This window comes from Punica granatum, chromosome 3, assembly GCF_007655135.1.
Source record: "Punica granatum isolate Tunisia-2019 chromosome 3, ASM765513v2, whole genome shotgun sequence".
In the NCBI taxonomy this organism is placed as follows: domain Eukaryota; kingdom Viridiplantae; phylum Streptophyta; class Magnoliopsida; order Myrtales; family Lythraceae; genus Punica; species Punica granatum.
Window position 1 is genome coordinate 10,628,797 of NC_045129.1, and position 19,893 is coordinate 10,648,689.

A 19,893-nucleotide genomic window follows, 5' to 3' on the forward strand; every position below is an offset into this window, starting at 1 on the left:
TCTTAACGGCCTTTCATTATCTTACCACACATTCCTCATTTACTCTCACACTTGAATTTTCTCGTCTCCCAGCTCCCTTCCTCCCTCTCATGCAAAACCCACGATCTTCCTCTTCCTCTTCCTCTTCCCACTAATTCATACCATATAGTCATATACCCTAGACCTATAACACGCGTGATAGGCCTAGTTTGCAATTTAATTGAATATCACACCATGACATTTTTATTTAGTGTGGTAAGTATGTATATTATGATAAGTCTATTTACATAAATGTATATTGATATATATAAACCATAACAAGTTACGAATCTCAGAAAATTAATTGTCTTATCTTATAATTAGAGCCTCGTGGCCGATATTACTATATATATCATTGATGATTACATCCCATCTATCATGACCTAAACTTTTGCACATATATATATATATATATATATATATTGTTGTTGTTGTTCTACACACGACAAATTCTTTTACCCTCCTTCCCTCCCATTGGTTCCGACCCCTTTAGTTACCCTAACAGCCCGAACAATAACCGCTTCTCCCCTTCCCCTATATATACATGATATATCCCTCCATCATCTTCTCTCACTCACGAACCATCTCTCTCTCTCATCCACTTCCATAACCATTAACAAATCCTTCCCAAGAAAAAAAGGGGAAAAGGAAAAGAAAAAAAAGAGCCAAAGACTGCTAAGAGAGAGGCTCTCACTCACTCCATCACTTTTATTTCCTTCTACATTCTCTACCAAACCACTCCCCCCCCCCCCCCCCCCCCCCCCAAAAAAATCCGAACTTTTTGGTCATGGAGATGGCCATGGTCTCCAAGGACACCACCTGGTGGATCTTCACCCTCCCCGCCTTTGTCGGCTTCGACAACTTGCTCGACCTTTACGTGGTCGGCTCTCTCTTGTTCGCCTTCCTCTCAGTTGGGCTCCTCGCGTGGCTCCTTTCCCCCGGCGGCCCCGCCTGGCGGGACGGTCGTGTCCGGGTTGGCCGTGTCGCCATACAAGGCCCCAAGGGGCTCCCCATCCTCGGGAGCCTCCTCACCCTCAGCCGCGGCCTAGCCCACCGCTCCCTCGCGGCCGCGGCCAGGACCCGCCCCGAGTGGCGCCAGCTCATGGCCTTCAGCCTGGGGTTCACCCCCGTCGTCGTGGCCTCCGACCCTGTCACGGCCCGGGAGGTCCTGACTTCGCCTCACTTCGCCGACCGCCCGCTCAAGCAGTCTGCCCGGGCCCTCATGTTCGGTCGTGCTATAGGGTTTGCCCCCAGCGGGACGTACTGGCGGCTCCTGAGGCGGATCGCCGCCTCCCACCTCTTCTCCCCAAGGCGTATCTCTGCCCACGAACCGGGCCGCCGGCTGGACTGCGCCAAAATGATCCGGGACATCTCGAGCGAGCAAGCCACACTCGGCCACGTGTCTCTCAGGCGGCACCTCCAGCTGGCGGCGCTGAACAACATCATGGGAAGCGTGTTCGGGAAGCGGTATGATCCGGCACGGGACGGGGCAGAACTCGATGAGCTCACAGGGATGGTGAGGGAAGGTTTTGAGCTGCTTGGCGCATTTAACTGGTCGGACTACTTGCCGTGGCTGAGTTACATATACGACCCGCATCGCATAACTGAGCGATGTTCCAAGCTTGTTCCGCGTGTTAGAAATTTCGTAAGTTCGATCATCGAAGAGCACCGGGCTCGTGGGTCAGAGAAGAAGTTATCGGACGGCTCTGATTTCGTCGATGTTCTGCTTTCACTCGACGGTGATGAGAAGCTCCATGAGGACGACATGATCGCCGTCTTATGGGTACGTACGTTGGTGCAATTTGCAAATATTAAATTTGTGGAACAAAGTCGTTTGACTGAATTCCTTAGGAAATTAATTAATTAATAAAAGAAAATTAATTATCGCAGGAGATGATATTCAGAGGAACCGATACTACGGCTCTATTAACTGAGTGGGTCATGGCCGAGTTGGTCTTACACCCGGAGGTTCAGCGCCGGCTTCAGTCTGAGCTCGGCTGCGCCGACCTTGGAAATCGTGCCCTGACCGACTCTGACGTGGCAAGGCTCCCTTACCTGCAGGCAGTGGTCAAGGAAGCGCTCAGAGTCCACCCCCCGGGCCCACTCCTCTCCTGGGCCCGCCTCTCCACGTCAGACGTCCACCTCAGCAACGGCATGGTGGTCCCCGCCAACACCACTGCCATGGTCAACATGTGGGCCATCACCCACGACCCCGCTGTGTGGCCTGACCCTCTCGAGTTCAGGCCCGACAGGTTCATTGATGCTGACGTGGATGTCCGTGGTAGGGACCTGAGGGTCGCTCCTTTCGGGGCGGGCCGGCGCGTCTGCCCAGGGAAGAACCTAGGCCTCGTGACTGTGACCCGGTGGGTTGCGGAGCTGGTGCGCCATTTTGAATGGGTCACGGAGCCGAATCACGGGGTCAACCTGTCTGAAGTTTTGAAGCTGTCGTGCGAGATGAAGCACCCCTTGCACGCGATTGCCTTGGCGAGAAACGGAGTTCCGTCCTAGAAGTGAAGGATGTGCCTTAACCATTAGGAATATATTATGTATTATAGAGGAGACTGTTTTTGCTTCACTTAATTATTAGGGTTTGATCAATGCTGAGCTTCCATTATCCTCTTAAGTTTGATATATTAGGACTAGGTTAATATTATGTTATATTATATATAATTTGGAGGCAGGTTGTGTATCTAATCAAAAATTTAATTAGCCGTAATAGTCACAAAATTGAACGATAATTCAAATAATAATTCGGACAAATAAAATGCTATAAAATTAAATGAATTTCACTAGTGTAAGAACTTGGAAATTCAAATCGAAACAAAGGCGAAACCGAAAAATACGAGAGAGTCGAGTCCTGTGTTAGACACAAATTCCTTGAAACAGAATTGTCCTCTTCTGGATGCTTGAGGTCACGCGGATAATCGTTTTCCAGAGTAAAACGGTAACAAGCGAAGCAGCAGCACAAACAGCAACGTTTCAGCGAACTCGAAGAGAAACGTGAACCCTTTTGAAGTCGAATCCTTCGTAGAAAAAATTGTAGCCAACTACTTGTGCAATTTCCTTTTGGTCTCAGTAAAATGAAGTTCTTCTTCTCTAGGGAATTGCAACTAAGGGAAGACTTTTCTTCTCCTTTTTTTTGAAAATGGCTACAGGAAGCAAATGGCATGAAGCTCTTATCTTTTTCCTTTTTGCCGTGTGCCCCTCTTATAGATTATGGGATCAATGCTTCTATGACTCTTCCTATTCTTCTTTTATGGGAAATAACTCACATATATTCAATATATGTGTTAATGGTATTTTGATTATTCATGAATGCAATCCATTCATTTCTTGTAACCACCAAGAAAATCAAGAGTCATTAGCTTGTGAATAATTTCCTTATTCACCCATTAATCTTATTTTCCAACAGTGTATGATGCCTAATGCTTTGATTATATATATTTCCACATATATTCTGTCTCTAAGGCTGAGGACTCCAATTTTGGACTTTAGGGGTTGTAAAGGAGTCCTATATATACATTTGTATTATTCATCGTGTGAAGCCTATATATAGTTCACTATAAATATGTGTTTTGGTCCTTATTTATAACTGCTTACTTTTTTACGTATAATTTTCATAATTCAATAACTTACACTGTTAATTATAGAATGTGTCGGATATGTATCGTGGATTTGATCATAATGTTTATGTTATATATATAAAAGAGGGCCATCTCTTCATATAGCACGCAACATTTCCCACCGGTCGAACCTTGAAAGGTCTACACCTCATATTTCATGGAAAAGACATGCTACCAGGTATTAATCTCTTGAATTTATTAGTGTCGTGTATCATCCATGAGATGGAGGAAGATCTAAGGTGCAATCATTTTAGAAATAATTACTTCATACACGTAAGTGAATTGTTCAAAATTGAAGTAAAATAGCGCAATTTTCAGTAAATTACAAACCTTTCAAGTAATGTATTTAGAGAAAATTTACTGGGAGTAAATTACTTGGTTTTTTTAGTAAATTACTTTCATTTAAAGTAAAGTATACGGATTTCGAAAAATCGTTACTTACATTGTTAATAAATTACATGAATTTAAATTCACCGAACAAATTACATGGATTTTAGTAAATTTCCCATGAGACTGATATCTTTCGGAAGTTCAAAACAGGAATTACGAATGACGATTTGGAAGTTTTATCTTGCGAATTAATAACGTTAGTTGAGAATGCGGCTGCAGTGGTCCACGATGATTAATCCGGCCGTAAACTTTAATGAATAACTCAAATTACAGGTTAGGTGTTAATTAAATGCTTGAGAGAGGAGAATGGCAGAATATTCCAAGTAATAAAAACCGACCCATATGGGAGAAGCTTGTTTGTTACTCGGAATTTGATTTATACCAAATTATTAATTAATGCATGGCTAGCCAAGAGCTTAGGAAGGTGGACTGACATCTAAATTTGCCTAAGCAGGATCAGCAAATAAAGTGAATCTTAGCTTTGTGGTCGACGAAAAAACTGCAAAGAATTAAATTGGCTTATTTTACTCAACTTATCACATCATCGCAGTGGAGAGATGCACATGCCATATCTTCTTTCTGCATATATCTAAAGGCTTAGATATATGTTGCTAGCAGTCCAAACGAATCATGTTTATCAAAACCAGGGAAGTACTGCCAAAAATTAGTTGGTTTCGCTAATTTCGTATCTCTTTCTCTTAATTAAAATTTAATGCTCGAATTTTAAAAATAGAAAAAAATTCATGATTAGAAAAGTTTTATTTCTTAGTGGTCAATTCGATTCGAGTACAAATAAGTATATGTTTCTTAATAGGTTGACCGACTTGAATTGAATTAATTGGATCATTGAGTTTTTGAATACGAACTTGCATACACACAAAAAAAAAGTCACTTATTAAACGATGATTTATAATTGAAAAAATCACTTGTTATAAAATAAGAGAATCTTACTATATAGTATAATTAGCAACATTAAATGAGGCTCAAATTCTAGGGCGTATAATTCTATGCTGTACAAAATCAATATAAAGTGTGTTTAGTTTTAGAATTGAGTTGAGTTGAGTTTTGATTTTAATTGAGTTGTAATGATTATTTTGTTGAATTATGAGACAAAGTGTGAAAAAGTAATGAATAGTTTAGAGAATTTAATATTAAAAATTGAATTGAGTATAATGGAGGTGTATGTGGATTTATATATGGGCCTCACCTTTTTTACTTTGAAAAGTTAATTTTTATTGGGTAGTGAGTATAATTAAAGTTAGAATTAAAATTTTAAAATTCGATTGCGAAACCAAACGGAGTTATATGAACTGTCCATTTTAAAATCTCTCTCATTTAATATGAACCGTCCATTTTATATAATTATTTTTAAGTATTTGTATTCTTTACTTTCCTATTTTTATCCCATAAACTTTCAATAGTATTACAAATCATCACTTAGTAGTTACACACTCTGCCGAGGAAAAAGAAAACCAAAAGAAAGAAGAAATTAATGAAGAGGAGATCGAGATCGGAGACATGTCAAATTGAATGATTATATTTTCCTTTCGGTCCACTCGGTCCACTCGCCCCTCCTCTTCCTCTGGTCGTCCCACAATCACCTTAAAAGAAGTTATTATTTTTCAACAATACATGTTTTAGATTTACCGCATAATACAAATTTATGGCTTGAAATTTCCGTGTTAATCAATCCTCAATCATGTTAATATGCACGCATTCTGACATTCATGCAAAACAAGTTTAGTCTAGTTTACGAGCAATTACGTACGAGGCTGATCTTACGGAGCACTGCTGTGACCTGACGATCACTCGCTCTCTCTTCTCTAGTTGCGATTAAACTGTATGGTTGAGAGAGTGAAAAACCGTTTCATTGAGCTTCTCATAAACCGATTTGCTTAACTAGTATTGTTTAATATTACACGTGGCGCAATAATAGGAATCCAAGTCATCAATCCGAATTTATGACGGGACTTAAGACTGATGGAAAAAATTGTGGGCAATAATCACATTTTATATAACAAGGGGACTAGATTGTGATTTTTTAGAGATGTTTTTGAAATTTTAAAATTTATAAAAATGGACGGTCCAAATTAAATTGAGAAGAATTTAATGGCTCAAATTATTTATGTCCGGTGTAGAAAAACAAAAATATATGCACTAAAGAAACAATCCTAAATGAGGGCACATTAAATAGGGTTAAAATAGTCAATTTGTACATAAATCAGAAAACGTAAATAATTGGCAAAAAGAAGAAGAAAATATAAATAAATTATTGCAATTAATCATTTAACAAGTTACAAAATTAAAGAAATAGCTGTAAGACTAAAAACACAAAATTATTATTAAAATATTTAACTTACTCTAATTTCTAATAAAAGATGAAAATTTATTATTTGAAATTAGTAATAATGACTAAATATTATTGATCTCAATAGAAAACTTGGTCTTTCGAGAAAAGCGTAGCACATAACTCCGAATTCAGAGTATCCATTTTCAGGGTTGATTTTCATTTTTCTCACAACTCCTCGACACCCCCAAACAAGAAGAGAAGGCACAACAGGTAATGAAAAGAAGACCCTATGTTAATAGAAAAATTGGTCTTTCAAAATAAAAAGATTATCGTATAAAAAATAATATAAAAAGTATATTAAAATAAACTTGTGTAACTTACGAAATAAAAGGCTAGAAAAAGGTTGTTTCAACCTGATAGAGTTGGACTGGTGGTTAAATGGTGTGACTATTAAGGGGAAGTTTCATGTTCAAATCACACATCGAACGTCATGCTGTGGCTGAACTTATTGTTATTAAAAAAAGAGAAGTTGTTTCATTGGGATAAAATTAAAGTCCATAGCTACAACTTTTAAAATATTTCTTTTTTTTTTCTATTAATTATTTTAATGCACTTTCATCCGATATATCCAATATTAAAGCAAAAATTGTGTTTGGTTTTAGAATTGAATAGAGTTGAGTTTTGATTTTAATTGGTTTGTAATAATTGTGTCGTTGAATTATGAGAAAATGTGTGAAAAATCAATGAATAGTTAAGAGAAAATAATGATTGTGTTGTTGAATTGTGGAAAAAATAATGAATAGTTGAGAGAATTTAGTATTAAAAATTGAATTGAATAGTTAAAAAATTTGAAGAAAGAATAAAAACTAATAATTGTATTGTTGAATTGAAAATAAATAAAATTAGAGTGGAGTAAAGTTGAAAATTTTTCTAAAACTAAGCATGCACTTTTATTGATTTAGACGAATTATCTTTTCATAATAGCTGTGGTTTCCCACTACAGTATGCCAAAGTATAAAACAAATATAATTATAAGACTCAGCGATCAATATTGTAAGCCTTTTATTATTATTTTTTTTATCTTTTCCGGTTGCATAAATTTAGTACAAATTAATAGGAACTCTAATAACCATTAAAGGTGTAAGAATATAGTTTTTTTCCTCTATTGGATAGACGCCAAAAACTCTTTAGAAATTACTATCGAAAAAAACTATATAAATTTTGAAAATTCTATGGTATATGTATGGAATGGACCGGTCTTTCCTTTCGTAAGAACGAACTATACATTATATGATCATATAAATATATACAAATTTTTTGTAACAAAATTTTTAATAATTATTCTAAATATACTATTACTTCTAAATTCATAATTAGTTGAATCAATCGCGATCATCTTAAGTTGATCGTTGCAAGTGGTCGTGATCCTTTGATCCTTCATCAAGGGCTAAAGATTTTGCTTCTCCAAGCATATAAAATGCCAACTGGAAAAGCTATAGGAAATGGTTTTTTGTTTGGTTAGTTTTGGTGGGGGTGGGGGGTGCTGCTCTAGTTGAATTGGAATGGAACGAGAACAGTCCATGCAAATATAGGGAAAGAAACGAAACGAATTGGAATTTGAGTATCAGACATGTCCATGCAAAAGGGCCAAAATAAAGAAAATTCATCATTGTTTCACCGTTTTTGTTTTTCTCCCTTAGGGCTCGCCCTTCAAGATAAAAATGAATGTCCAATTGCGCGTTTGTCACTTTGTCTGTTTTGTTTTGTTTGCTTGCCCTGCCATTTAAGTCCCATCAATCGGCTAATGCAGTGATACATGTCTTAATTTAAATCAACAGTCTTAAGGTATGATGATAGTCGGTAAAAAGTTCCTCTGGTCTATTTATTTCTCTTTATTTATTATTGTATTAGGTCTTTTTATTAGGTTAATAGGATTCCTTATAATTGCAAAAGAATAAGCCCCGTCAATCTTGAATGATGAGTGATATTCATTAATAATAAAAATTTAAGTAATTCGAGTGTTTATTCCTCTCAAAAAAAATTTTGAATTGTAAATAGAGAAAATTTTTTATTAAAAGCATTTTATCCTTTTATAGGTTGAGTTGGTTAGAATTAAATTAGTAGGTGTTTTTAGAATTTTCGAATATTAGAAAAAATAATATAATAATAATGAAAGAGATGGGAAAAGAGGGAAATAAATGGTCTGTGCATTTGTCCGTCTACCCCGACCGTAGGATCTGATCATGTTCAGAACATATTTGATGAATCATTTCTTTCCATGATATCAACCTGAGCTAACAACCTAAATGAATCCCTAGCCAGTGGGTGCGCGTGGGGTCTGTCAGCCAGTCACACGGTACAGACACTGAATATATTGCACGGCTGTGGACACAGCTGAGAAATAATAATCATGCTCTCTATGACGACGTATGTATATATATATATATATGTATGTATGTATACAACGTTAATATAAGTGATTATTTTTTCAGTGTGTATCCTGAAATCCGATAATTCAACGGTATCCATATGTATATATATATATATATATATATATATTTATAACTCATATGAAGTATCAATTAAGAAAATATTACAGAGTACACCAAAGAGATTAATAATGTGTTTAGTTTTAGAGTTGAGTTGAGTTGAGTTTTAATTTTAATTTATTTGTAATAATTGTGATGTTAAATTATGAGAAAAATTGTGAAAAAAATGATTGTATTGTTGAATTGTGAAAAAAATAATGAATAGTTGAGAGAATTTATTACTACAAATTGAATTGAATGGTTAAAAAAAAATAAAAAGTAATAATCATATTATTGATTTTTGTTGTGTAGTGATTAGAGTTAAAATTAGAGTTAAAATCTTAAAATTAGATTGCGAAATCAAACGAGGTTTAAGGATTTCATATTTTACACAACAATAAAAGTTAACATGAAACAATTGTGATGATAGCATTACATCCAAGCAACAAAATCCACAACTCTATTGACCCTAATCAGTCCGCGAAAGTATTCAATTCCTAGGAGATTGCTGGTGTTGAAGTTGAGCAAAGTGAAAGGAGAACAGGTGAAAGTTTTTGATGAAGCTATGGTATACCCATGGAAAGCCTGCTGACTTATTAAACCAAATCACGCTCTTAAAGTCAGATTCAATGATGAGAGAGGAGCTGAAGAGTGGAGGATCCGATGAAGAAACTTGAAGAACTTTTCTTATCGCAAGAAGCTCAGCTTGATTCGAATTAATTATGCCCGTAGCGGAAGAGAACATGCACATAATGCAGCCATCAGACTTCCAAAGAACTCCCCAGATACCAGAAGGATCGGGTTTGCCAAGAAAAGATTCATCAGTATTCCATTTGATCCAACTTGCAGGAGGAGCAACCCAAGAGATATGAAGGTGCATTTCCATGCTATTTGACCATCTGCAAATACCTTCTGATGAGCGGGACCGTAGTATTATGCTTCGTGTCTTAATTCAAGTGGCTATTGTGTAATAGAGCTTTATTGACCCTTTTTTTGGAGAAGCTTTTTACTGATACTTTGAAATGATACTCTCGTTCTTCGCCCGTGTCTGGGATATTGTAATTTTTCATGAAAACCTTCAAGCAAGTTTCGAAAACAACCTGAATGATGTTCAACCAATCTTAAGGGGTATGTCTTTTTTTTTTTTTGATAATTCATTCAAATTTCATTCATAAATGTGATCTTACAAGGCGAATATCACAAAGAGGTTTACAAAAGGATAAAAAAACAACCCCTACAATCACAAACAAGAGAAATGACAAGGAGATACTTACAAAAGGATACAAAGTAATCCCTACAATTAGACAATAAAATGTTAAGGCCTATCAATACCCGATTTGACTAAACAGTCGACAAAATCATTGGATTCTCTAGGAGAGTGTTGATACCAAATTAAAGTGAATTGCATAGTAGACAACTGAATGTCCAAGAGTATGCTCCGATATTTTCATTGTGAGTTGGTAGCTTTAGTAATCTAGGATAAAGTGATCTTTCAATCTGACATGATGATTAGAAGGAAAATTAAGTTTGAAGTGGAGATTTGCAGGGCACTTCTAATACCAACTCAGAATGTATAATGCTAGAAGAAGAAGAGAATATATCGATAATAAGACCTTTTGAATCTCTTAGAACATTTCTAATACTTGCGGGACCAGGTTTGCAAGAGAAGATATGTCGGTATTCCTTATTCTATTGTTGATCTTTATCGCTTTTCGAAGGGTATTCATAGTTGGTCCACTATGAGGAAGAGTCGTCCTCAAGTCTCCTAGTCAGCCCCACCTACTGACTCTTCCTCATAGTGGACCGGCTATGAATACCCTCCGAAAAGCGATAAAGATCAACAATAGAATAAGGAAAATCATCCTTGATTGCTTTTACCCACATAAGAAGAGCATACTTGTTATATTCTATAGCTAATAAGACCATTTATTGGGTATGCAAATGAAAACTGTTATATGTCACGATTTATTATTTTTTCGATGTGTACCCTAGTAAGCTCAAATATCCCGATTAATCCAGTTCCAATAGGATCAGTCTTTTAAGGAGTAAAGTTTTTATAATTTGAATTTTTCTATTAATAAAATTTGAATTCGAAATCTTATTTAAAGAAAATAAGTGTCGAACCACTTGAGTCAAGTCATCTTTATTATTAGATTTAATAACGGTTTCAAAGGGCATTGTATTGCTAAAATTACCATGTTGGCATTGAAACGTGATCAAATGTACTAAGGAATAGAAAATAACTATATAAAGAGGTTTGCATTCTAGTCATTTTCGGGGCCTTGGTATTCACCCAAGAAAAAGGACTAGTCTATGCAAGTTTTTATTTGATCATTTAATGGGCGCATTCCTTACATGATATTAAAGAAATCAATATCATGATCTATCTGTGTTATTATGAATACGGAAAAAGATACGGATTAGTTTCATCTGATATTTTCTCGAAAGTTAAAGCTCAGAGATCGAAAAGTAACAAAACCACGTGATAATGCCAATTATTTTCTGTACTCCGCATTGATTAATTCTGTCCTCTCTCTCTCTCTCTCTCAATTTTTCTTGGGGTTTGAATGAATATATGCATGAAATTATACGTCCCACAGATCATATTTACTTTCGACTTACTCTTTAAGGGATGGGGCTATGTCTATACATAGACTGGCAGTAGCAGCTAAAGGCTCTTTGCCAAGTGGCTGGTCGAGGAAAGCCTACTTGCAACGATCATTGCAACGGAATTCCAGAGTGATCAGGAGAGGGGGGAAAAAAATCAAAGAGCAAATTCTGGAATAATTCTAGAGCGCTAGCCATGATTTTTTTTTGATATTGAGGTTGATGGATTTGTATAATTATTGATAATATTTCGTTCCAAAAAAAAATATTGATAATATGAATATTCTAAAAAAATTTTCGAATATCTATCAGAGCACTTTATGAAAAAATAGTAATATTTCGTTCGAAAAATCTACAGAATAATATATGCTAGTAGGATATCTCTTACCTTTAATTAGGAGTGAAATTCAATAGAAAACTTGAATCCCCTCTTTCAGTGTTAGGAGGGTTTTTTTTTTTGACTTTTTTTTGGTTCGGTAGTAACGAGGATTTCATTCATTTCTCTGAAAAATATAAGAGAAATGCTTAAGAAAAATACAAGTTGTTTGGACGAAATTGATAACTAAATAATGGTTGAATGAGAATTAGTCTTATTACGTTGCAAATACCGACCTCACCGGAAAGAAAAAGGTCATGCACTGCTTTTATTTTCTTGGTTTTTTGTTTTTTGGTTTCCTGTAGTGTTTTGTAGGGTTTTATTCCTGTGAAGTCGGATAATATTAAACCTAAGGCCCACGTCACCTCTGAGCTTTCCATTAATGAGGGAGATGATAGTATCTGATGAAATGTGTGCCAAAGTTGTCGGGTTCACAACTACCGATTGTGCATGCAAATTATCTTCTCCTCTCAATGCCATTTTCCATTGTTTAAGTAAATTATTAAGAGCTCTTGTTATCAGATAAAATTTTCTGGCTTTCTTTCCCGTACAAAAATTTAAGTGTTCATGTTACTATCGGAAGCTTAACATAGATGACGCCCGCAATTTACCATATAACTCAACATGTTATGATTGGTACACCATCTTCATGTACGTAAAAGCTTTTAGGAAAATGGGCAATGCTTGATATGGTATTGGAACATAGATTTTGGTGTTGGCGCGACCATATATGCCTCCACTTTGAGTTATTTTGCACGTATTAAACTCGAACTGCATGTGAAAAGAAGCTTTAAAAGGACACTTGATATGTTTTATTGTTTTCAATCTTAATTAGAGTTGAAGGGAAACAGTAAATCTCAAAAGCATGTTCATACGTTATATACACTGCAGGTAATGAATTGGATATAACACGTAAGCAGTTTGCTTGGGGGCAGAGACATGCATGAGGAAATAGATTTAGGCATTGATGGCAGCCCCATCATGCGTTCACGTGAATGCGCATACGATCCCCTCAGTTGGCCGGACCGTTCATGACCCCCTTAGGACCGTTGAATCTATACAGGGAACCCTCCAAAAGTGTTAATCCAACAGTGTAGAGAAGATCGAGATTAGTTCGGCTAAGAGACGAAATAAATTATTTCTATTTCTCGTGTTTCCTCTTTGGGTAGGAAAAGAAAAAAGTAACATCCACGACAAAATGATTTCCAATTCCATTTAATAATCTCTATGTGCATGTATGAGGCATCGATACGGTGCACTTATTTATGTATTTATTTATTTTGGTGAAAAAGAGGAGTGCAGCACGAAAATTTACATTCTATTTATTTATTTATAAAATACATTGCACTTAAGAAGCTAATAAATCAACTTGAAGTGATCTTTTTCTTTTCCAATGACATTATTGATTTTTTTTTATTAATTGAGAGTAATCTCGTTCAAATCTTTCACTTTCTACTTAAGGGGATCTAACGGCTGACCTCTCTGAGGGATGACGAAGTAAGTTTTTAAAAAGATGGTCATATAGTGGTTTCTTTCCTTGAAAAGTAATTTTGAGATGGCCATACAGTTACGCACCGTAGACATGCACGTATAGTATTATTATTATTATTATTGTATTGATTGGTCTTTGGCATTCGCCCGTTGAAGAGGGACAGCAGCTCAGAATAGCACGTGCGTCAATGAGGCGATGTTTCGTGGCCTGAAAGTTATGGTTTTTGGTCCTCAGCTGTAATAAATAGCACGGCAAGCACCAGAGAGACGATTGATTGAAGAAAAGCTGCCAAAATGCAAACACGAGAGATACGTACATAGATACACACACACACATATACATAAGAGAGATACGTAAATACATACATATACATATGTATTAGTAATATAGATATGCACTTGCACGGACGCACGTTCATACAGTTAATACGGTGGTTTATTAATTTGTGAGTGAGAACTTTGTGCAATTGGTAATATAGATATGCAAATGCACGTACTCACACAAATGCACGCAGCACACACATCACGAAAGAGAGACAGGGCGACTCCTTGTTCTTGAGGGGTCTCTAATGCATATTTGAGAAAACGATAAGTTCGATAATACAATAGATCAGTTTTCACTTGATATCAAAGTGACCTAATTTCATATATATGTATCATGTGTAGAATCGGCAAATGTATGGAGGGAGGGAGGTAGGTTTATGACAAACTCGAGCATAACTACATATGATCTTCATTTATTTTCTTTTATTTGGAAGAGTTTTTTTTTTTTTTTCCTTTTTGGGTTACTAAGGGGAGACCAAGAGTTTTTAAATAGAGAGGGGAGGAGAGATAGGGGTGTTTGATGTCGTCCGTCAACTCAACTCAAGGCCAGCCAGCCAAGCCCAGGTTAGGGTTTGAGCTTTTTGAGACTGTGACCTCCCATGCAGCATGGGGAGGAAGAAGAAGTGGACAGTGGATCAGTACGTACAGTTGATGTTGCTTATCGTCGAAAAAGCAAAGTGAAAAGGAGATTGAAAATTTGGGGAAAGAAGAAGATGTCACTGTTTGTTTCCCGGTCAAACTATGTTTTTCTGACCATCCTTCATTCACCCATGGTTATGGTTGGTTGGAGTTTGGACCCATCCATTGCTGTCGGATTTCTGTTGCATTGCTCCCACTCCACTCGGTTTTGGATTCTTTGACTGCCTGGACTCTGAGAGGGAGAGAGAGAGGACATCCCATCTACAGTACTTCCATCCCAATAGCAATAGCTATGCTGCTCCCCCTTTGCCCTAAAGTGTTGGCTTCTGTGTCAGTAGAGAGAGGAGTAAGAGGTGAGAACTCCATTTACCCGCAGAACATTAACGTTTGCTGTCTCCCATTTTCCCATTCCATTTTATTTATATCATTTAGTCATTTAAAATGAAAGATACAATATTACAAGCAAATGGTAGATCCAGCCAATGGCCCATCAAAACATGAGTTCCTTTCTAGGCAAAATATAGATAGATATATGAAAAGTTTCTCAATCAACAAAGACATGCCCATTTTGAATTTTCTTCCCTTAAGTTTGAAAAAATATCCAAGAAAACACCAAAATTAAAAAAATTAATATGAATTGGTTTAAACAGTTCAACACTTGGTATCCTTACATAAACTCTTGGGTTTGAGTAATGTAAATGAAGAAAATTCATAATTGGGGGGCTTTTTACCTTTGCAGTCCACCCGACTCGAACTGGATTAGTAGTGACTGATTGTATTAAAAAAAAAAAACTGAGAAAGCCTTATTCAACCAGATGATGCATCTAGGGTTACAAGTTATAGGTGGTCGGATTCATGTATTTATTCAATAAGTTTAGATTGTGGAATCCTTGCCCCTTATATATGACAACTAGGTATATTAACTCCCTTGGCTGGTGTAGGACATGGCCATTGATTGCCTCTCAACATAAATGTCTTTGAATTTGAGCATCATCATTCATCAACGACAGAAAGAAAAGTTTTCGACAAATTGATATATAAGCGAATGTATATCACGCGTTGGAATAGATATTGGATTGTTCTCAAATTTCTTATTCAAGTGATTCTACATTCGTCAATTTGTCGAAAACTTTTCTTTCTGTCATTGATGAATGATGATGCTCAAATTCAAAGACATTTATATATATGAATTGTGATCAGTCAAATGAATCGATACAAATATGGGACAATAACAAAAAAAAAACATTTTAATAGTTCTAACATGAACTTTTTTTTCCTTAACGTAAAAATGTACCACCTGTCTATTTGATAATAATTCTAGTACATCGTCAAATTTTTCGTTAAATTGGACAGAATCGAGGTCACAGAGAGCGCCGACGACCCCAATTGGGGGAGGATGCTGAAGACCCCAATAAGGAGGTGGTGGTTAGAATCAAGGCCTCCACCCCCCAGAATCGGGAGAACCCTCAAATCGGGGATTCTCCCGATTCCGACGGGTGGAGCCAAGACCTCGGCTATCACCCCCCATTGAGGTCATCGACGCCCTCTGTAGCATCGATTCCCTCCAAATTAATGAAAAATTTGACGCCGTGTTAGAATTGTTATTAAATCGAAAGTTTATGTATTTTTAAATTAAAAAAAAATTCGTATTAGAATAATTAAAATGTGAAAATTTTGTTTTTTTTGCTATTAATCCTATAAATATATATATATATATATATAAATATAATAATCCTCCCACTCTTCCATAGTCATCGATAACCCGCAATGCAGAGAAGCTGTAAATGGATCTAAAGGCATCCATTGAGTAACTACCTCTGTAAAAAGAGAAATTCTAAATCTGACATAAGATCTTCTCTCTTCCTTCAAGAAGGCTTATACATGCATTCACTTTCCTCTCATTTCTAACGGTCTACTTGTGCTTTGTTTTTGGGTATGCCGATCACATGTTCTCTCCAATTCAATGAATCAGATAGCTAGTGGAATTTAATAATTTATCTACATATAACACATATAACATACAAATACATAAACTATACGAGAAACTTATGATTATTAAAAACTCTGTACGGTGCGTGCATGATCTCATTAGATTCATGTGATATTAAATAGCTAATCCAAGATCGTTTTAAAATGATACCACTTGTGTGTGCACACATTGTTGTGATAAATTTAATCGATTTACGCAAGTGCACATATCGAATAAGTAGAGTATCATTCTAAGGAGGACTGAAGACTTTTGCTAAATACTATAATTAAAACAATTGACTTTTATTCAGACAAATGACTTCTGAGATTTTTTTAACTAAACTAAGATAAAGCATAAAATTGATAAAAATAATATCCTAATGGTGATAAGATAACTAGAGCATACAACTTCTCTTAGGGCTATTCCTAATCCGATCACCTATTTCACTTACTATTAAATGATCCATTTTCTTGTTAACCTAGGATTTCTATCTTCTCGCACGTTTTCCGCTAGCTACAAGAACGTATCTTCATGTATCAAATAGATTACACTATTCCTAGGCAACCGGCTAGTGAAGACCCATTAAGATAGAACCCTAATTGGCTACCTAAGACGAATGATTATTCCTAATCCTCTCGCAAATTAATCTCATTTTCCAACTTGAATTAATCTTAGGCTATCCTATCCCGAGCCCAAACTTGGAATCCATTTCCCAGGTTCATCTAAGTTGCTAGAACAATCTAATTGGTGGCCAATCAATCAAATAGCATTAAGAGTGGAATAAAACAAACACGATCAATCAATCAATAAGCAAAGTAACAAGATCACAAATTAATATTAAACTCTAGGCTCCATTGATACCCTAGCTAGGCAAAATAGATTTAGCTCATGATAATGGAGTTCAACAACCAAGAATTCGAAGAAAACATAATAGAACGTAAGAATGAAGAAGATTTGAAAGAAAACACGGCCGGTCTCAAGCTCGGGTCGTCTCCGTCTTCTCCTTGGTCTAATGACGCTCTCCACGTTTACTCTTTTCTCTGAATCAACTCACTTCCTCACATTCAGCCAAAAGGCCTTTAAATATCCCCAAAAGAATCCCAAGAAATTCTCCATAAAATCTCCAACTCTAATATCCTAAAAATCCAAATTTAATTTCCTAATTTGAAATGGAAGCAATCCCTAATATATTATTCTTTAGACTTGGTCCACAAGGTATCTTATTGCACAATACTTTCCACGATGTTATATGGCTTGAAGTTGCCTAAAATACTCAAGAGAAATGAGATATGCACTCAGCTCACATTGCTGCTGCAAAACAACAATATTGCCACGACAATTTCACCTGATTCGGTTGAACAAAATTACTATGGCAATTTCAGAATTTTGCCACAATAATAAATACTGAGATGACTCCATGCGGCATCTCGAACCTCGAACTTAGTCCTCGAATTCTTCATAGCTCCATAATCATTCCTAAAATACAAAACTTGACATCAATAGAAAATATTGGCATAACATTCTCGAAAACTAACAAGAGACGATAAAAAAGTACCTAACCCTACTAAATCCAAACTAACACTAAAACTACTAAAAACTAGCCTAAGACACGAATAACTCAAAGTCCTAGTATGCAAATATAGCCCAAAATGTGGTCATTTAACTCGGTTTTCACCGAGTTATCACACATATATACGAAAGCGCGAGTATTTTTAGTTTCTTTGATCTTCATGAAGCACCCAATCATTCAAGGGGCAACATACATATATTATGTTACCCTCCTCGTTTCCTTGGATATGATTCAATGGAGCTTATGAGTGTCATAAATAAGTTGTTTGGCACAATTTTGAAAGCCCGTCTTCTCGGGCTCACCAATAATATAATTTTGTAGATGTATCATTCTGATGAGCTCTAGGTGGATGGGAATTTGCCTAGAATGACCCCTTTTCATATCTCGATTCCTTCTACTGTTGGTTGTTGCTACAAATGAAATATCATAAGAGACATCTGTTAGGTGTTGTTATATCATACTACAAATCAATGGGCCCAAAAACGAACTTAAGAAATCAGATTAATGGAAATTTCATGGAGACATTCACTGGGTCTTCCATCCTTGCTAGGGATAGGCCCAAAATAGAACGAAAATAGAAAAGTAAAAAAAAAAGTCAAACCAAAAATATAAATTAGAAATTTATTTTATTCAAAAAAAGGGGGAGAAAAAAAAGTTTTGGGAATTGAACCTGACGTGAATCGAGCACATAATCTTCTGATCCGGAGTCAAACATGCTACCATTGCGCCACCGATCCACTTGTTGCTTATCGATATTTTCTGTTTCTTATATAAAAGGATATGTAATCAAGCTTTGTGTTTTACACCTATTTTCCGTAATATGTGAAAATAGCCAAGCCATGATATGTGTGTGATGATTCAATAATTTTTCCCGAGTCTCGGAGGAATTTCGGGTCGAATTTGGAGGAAGTAGGCCATGTGGCCGAACCAGTCAAAGCCCAAGAAGATAAAGCCAGCCCGTTGGAAGATCAAACCCAGTTCTTGGAGCCCAATTGAGGAGAGCCCATTATGGAGGTTGTATGCATATACACATTCATCGGGGGAGGGCAGTGGAATATTTTAATTTTCCTTGGTAGCCGATTACTTAGTGATCAAACGAACAATATTCATGCGATATCTCGTGTAATCTCGGATATATGACTCGGAAATATCTCTGATATATTTTGTTATTTTATCTTTAGGTAGGCTAGGAGATAGTTTCATATTTTGATAATATCTTGATATCGTATATTGTGGCGTATCTGATTTAGATATATTCTCTAAGGTTTCTATGTACACGCCTATATATAAGCGTTGTCTAATTTGTTGTAATTCTCTGCATATCAATCAATCAAACTCATACTTTTTCAATCTTTAGTTTATTGCACTTTATTTATCCCGCACTTTCAATTATTCGCACTTTTGTTTATCGCACCTTTCAATACCCGTACTTTCCATTCCCGTATCTTTATCTTCAATTGATTCCTCGTGAATCAAACTATCATCATTTTTGGAGCTTCTGGGCACCGAGGCGGGATCCTATCATCCTTCGGTACCACTTGCCGAAGCGTGTTTAAGGTTCGGGTTCACTTGTATGGTGCCCACCATGTTTCTACTCGTCATTTTGGTAGAATGGTCTCGTTAACTCGACGAGTAGCGTGCCCGTGATGTTGACTTATACTTCGGCTAGTACTAGTGCACCTTCAACATCGGTGTTTCCTTTAGCTTCGCCATTGGTAACCTCAGCTAAGGTCCCGAACACATCCTCCGTACAACAACAAAGTGCGACAAGATGCTTATAACATAAGATGAGATAACAAAGAAAAATAAATCGAACACCGCATATACGTGGTAAAACTTTTAACGTGGAAATATCCATGGACAGAACAAGAGAATTCACTAGATCGATAAATAGGAGATTACGGCCCTTAGAGATGTCTTTCAATCCCAGCCCTCATTACAAACCTCAATCCATTACAAACCTCAATCTCTATAAGAATCTGACTCGATCTCTCAATTTTCTTAATCCTCTCATTTTAAACGGATACTCCAAGAAAATAACCAAGAGAATTTCTCAAGAAGATCATAC

General features: G+C 36.4%; 1 protein-coding gene across 1 annotated transcript; it reads left to right on the top strand.

Annotated features, from left to right (window-relative positions):
- The first annotated feature begins 581 nt into the window (after positions 1-581).
- Positions 582-2,676, top strand: LOC116198934 (cytochrome P450 78A7-like). The gene is made up of 2 exons (XM_031529208.1): positions 582-1,801; positions 1,909-2,676. The coding sequence occupies exons 1-2, from the start codon at positions 806-808 to the stop codon at positions 2,524-2,526; spliced, it is 1,614 nt and encodes a 537-aa protein (XP_031385068.1). The 5' UTR covers positions 582-805; the 3' UTR covers positions 2,527-2,676.
- The last annotated feature ends 17,217 nt before the right edge of the window (positions 2,677-19,893 follow it).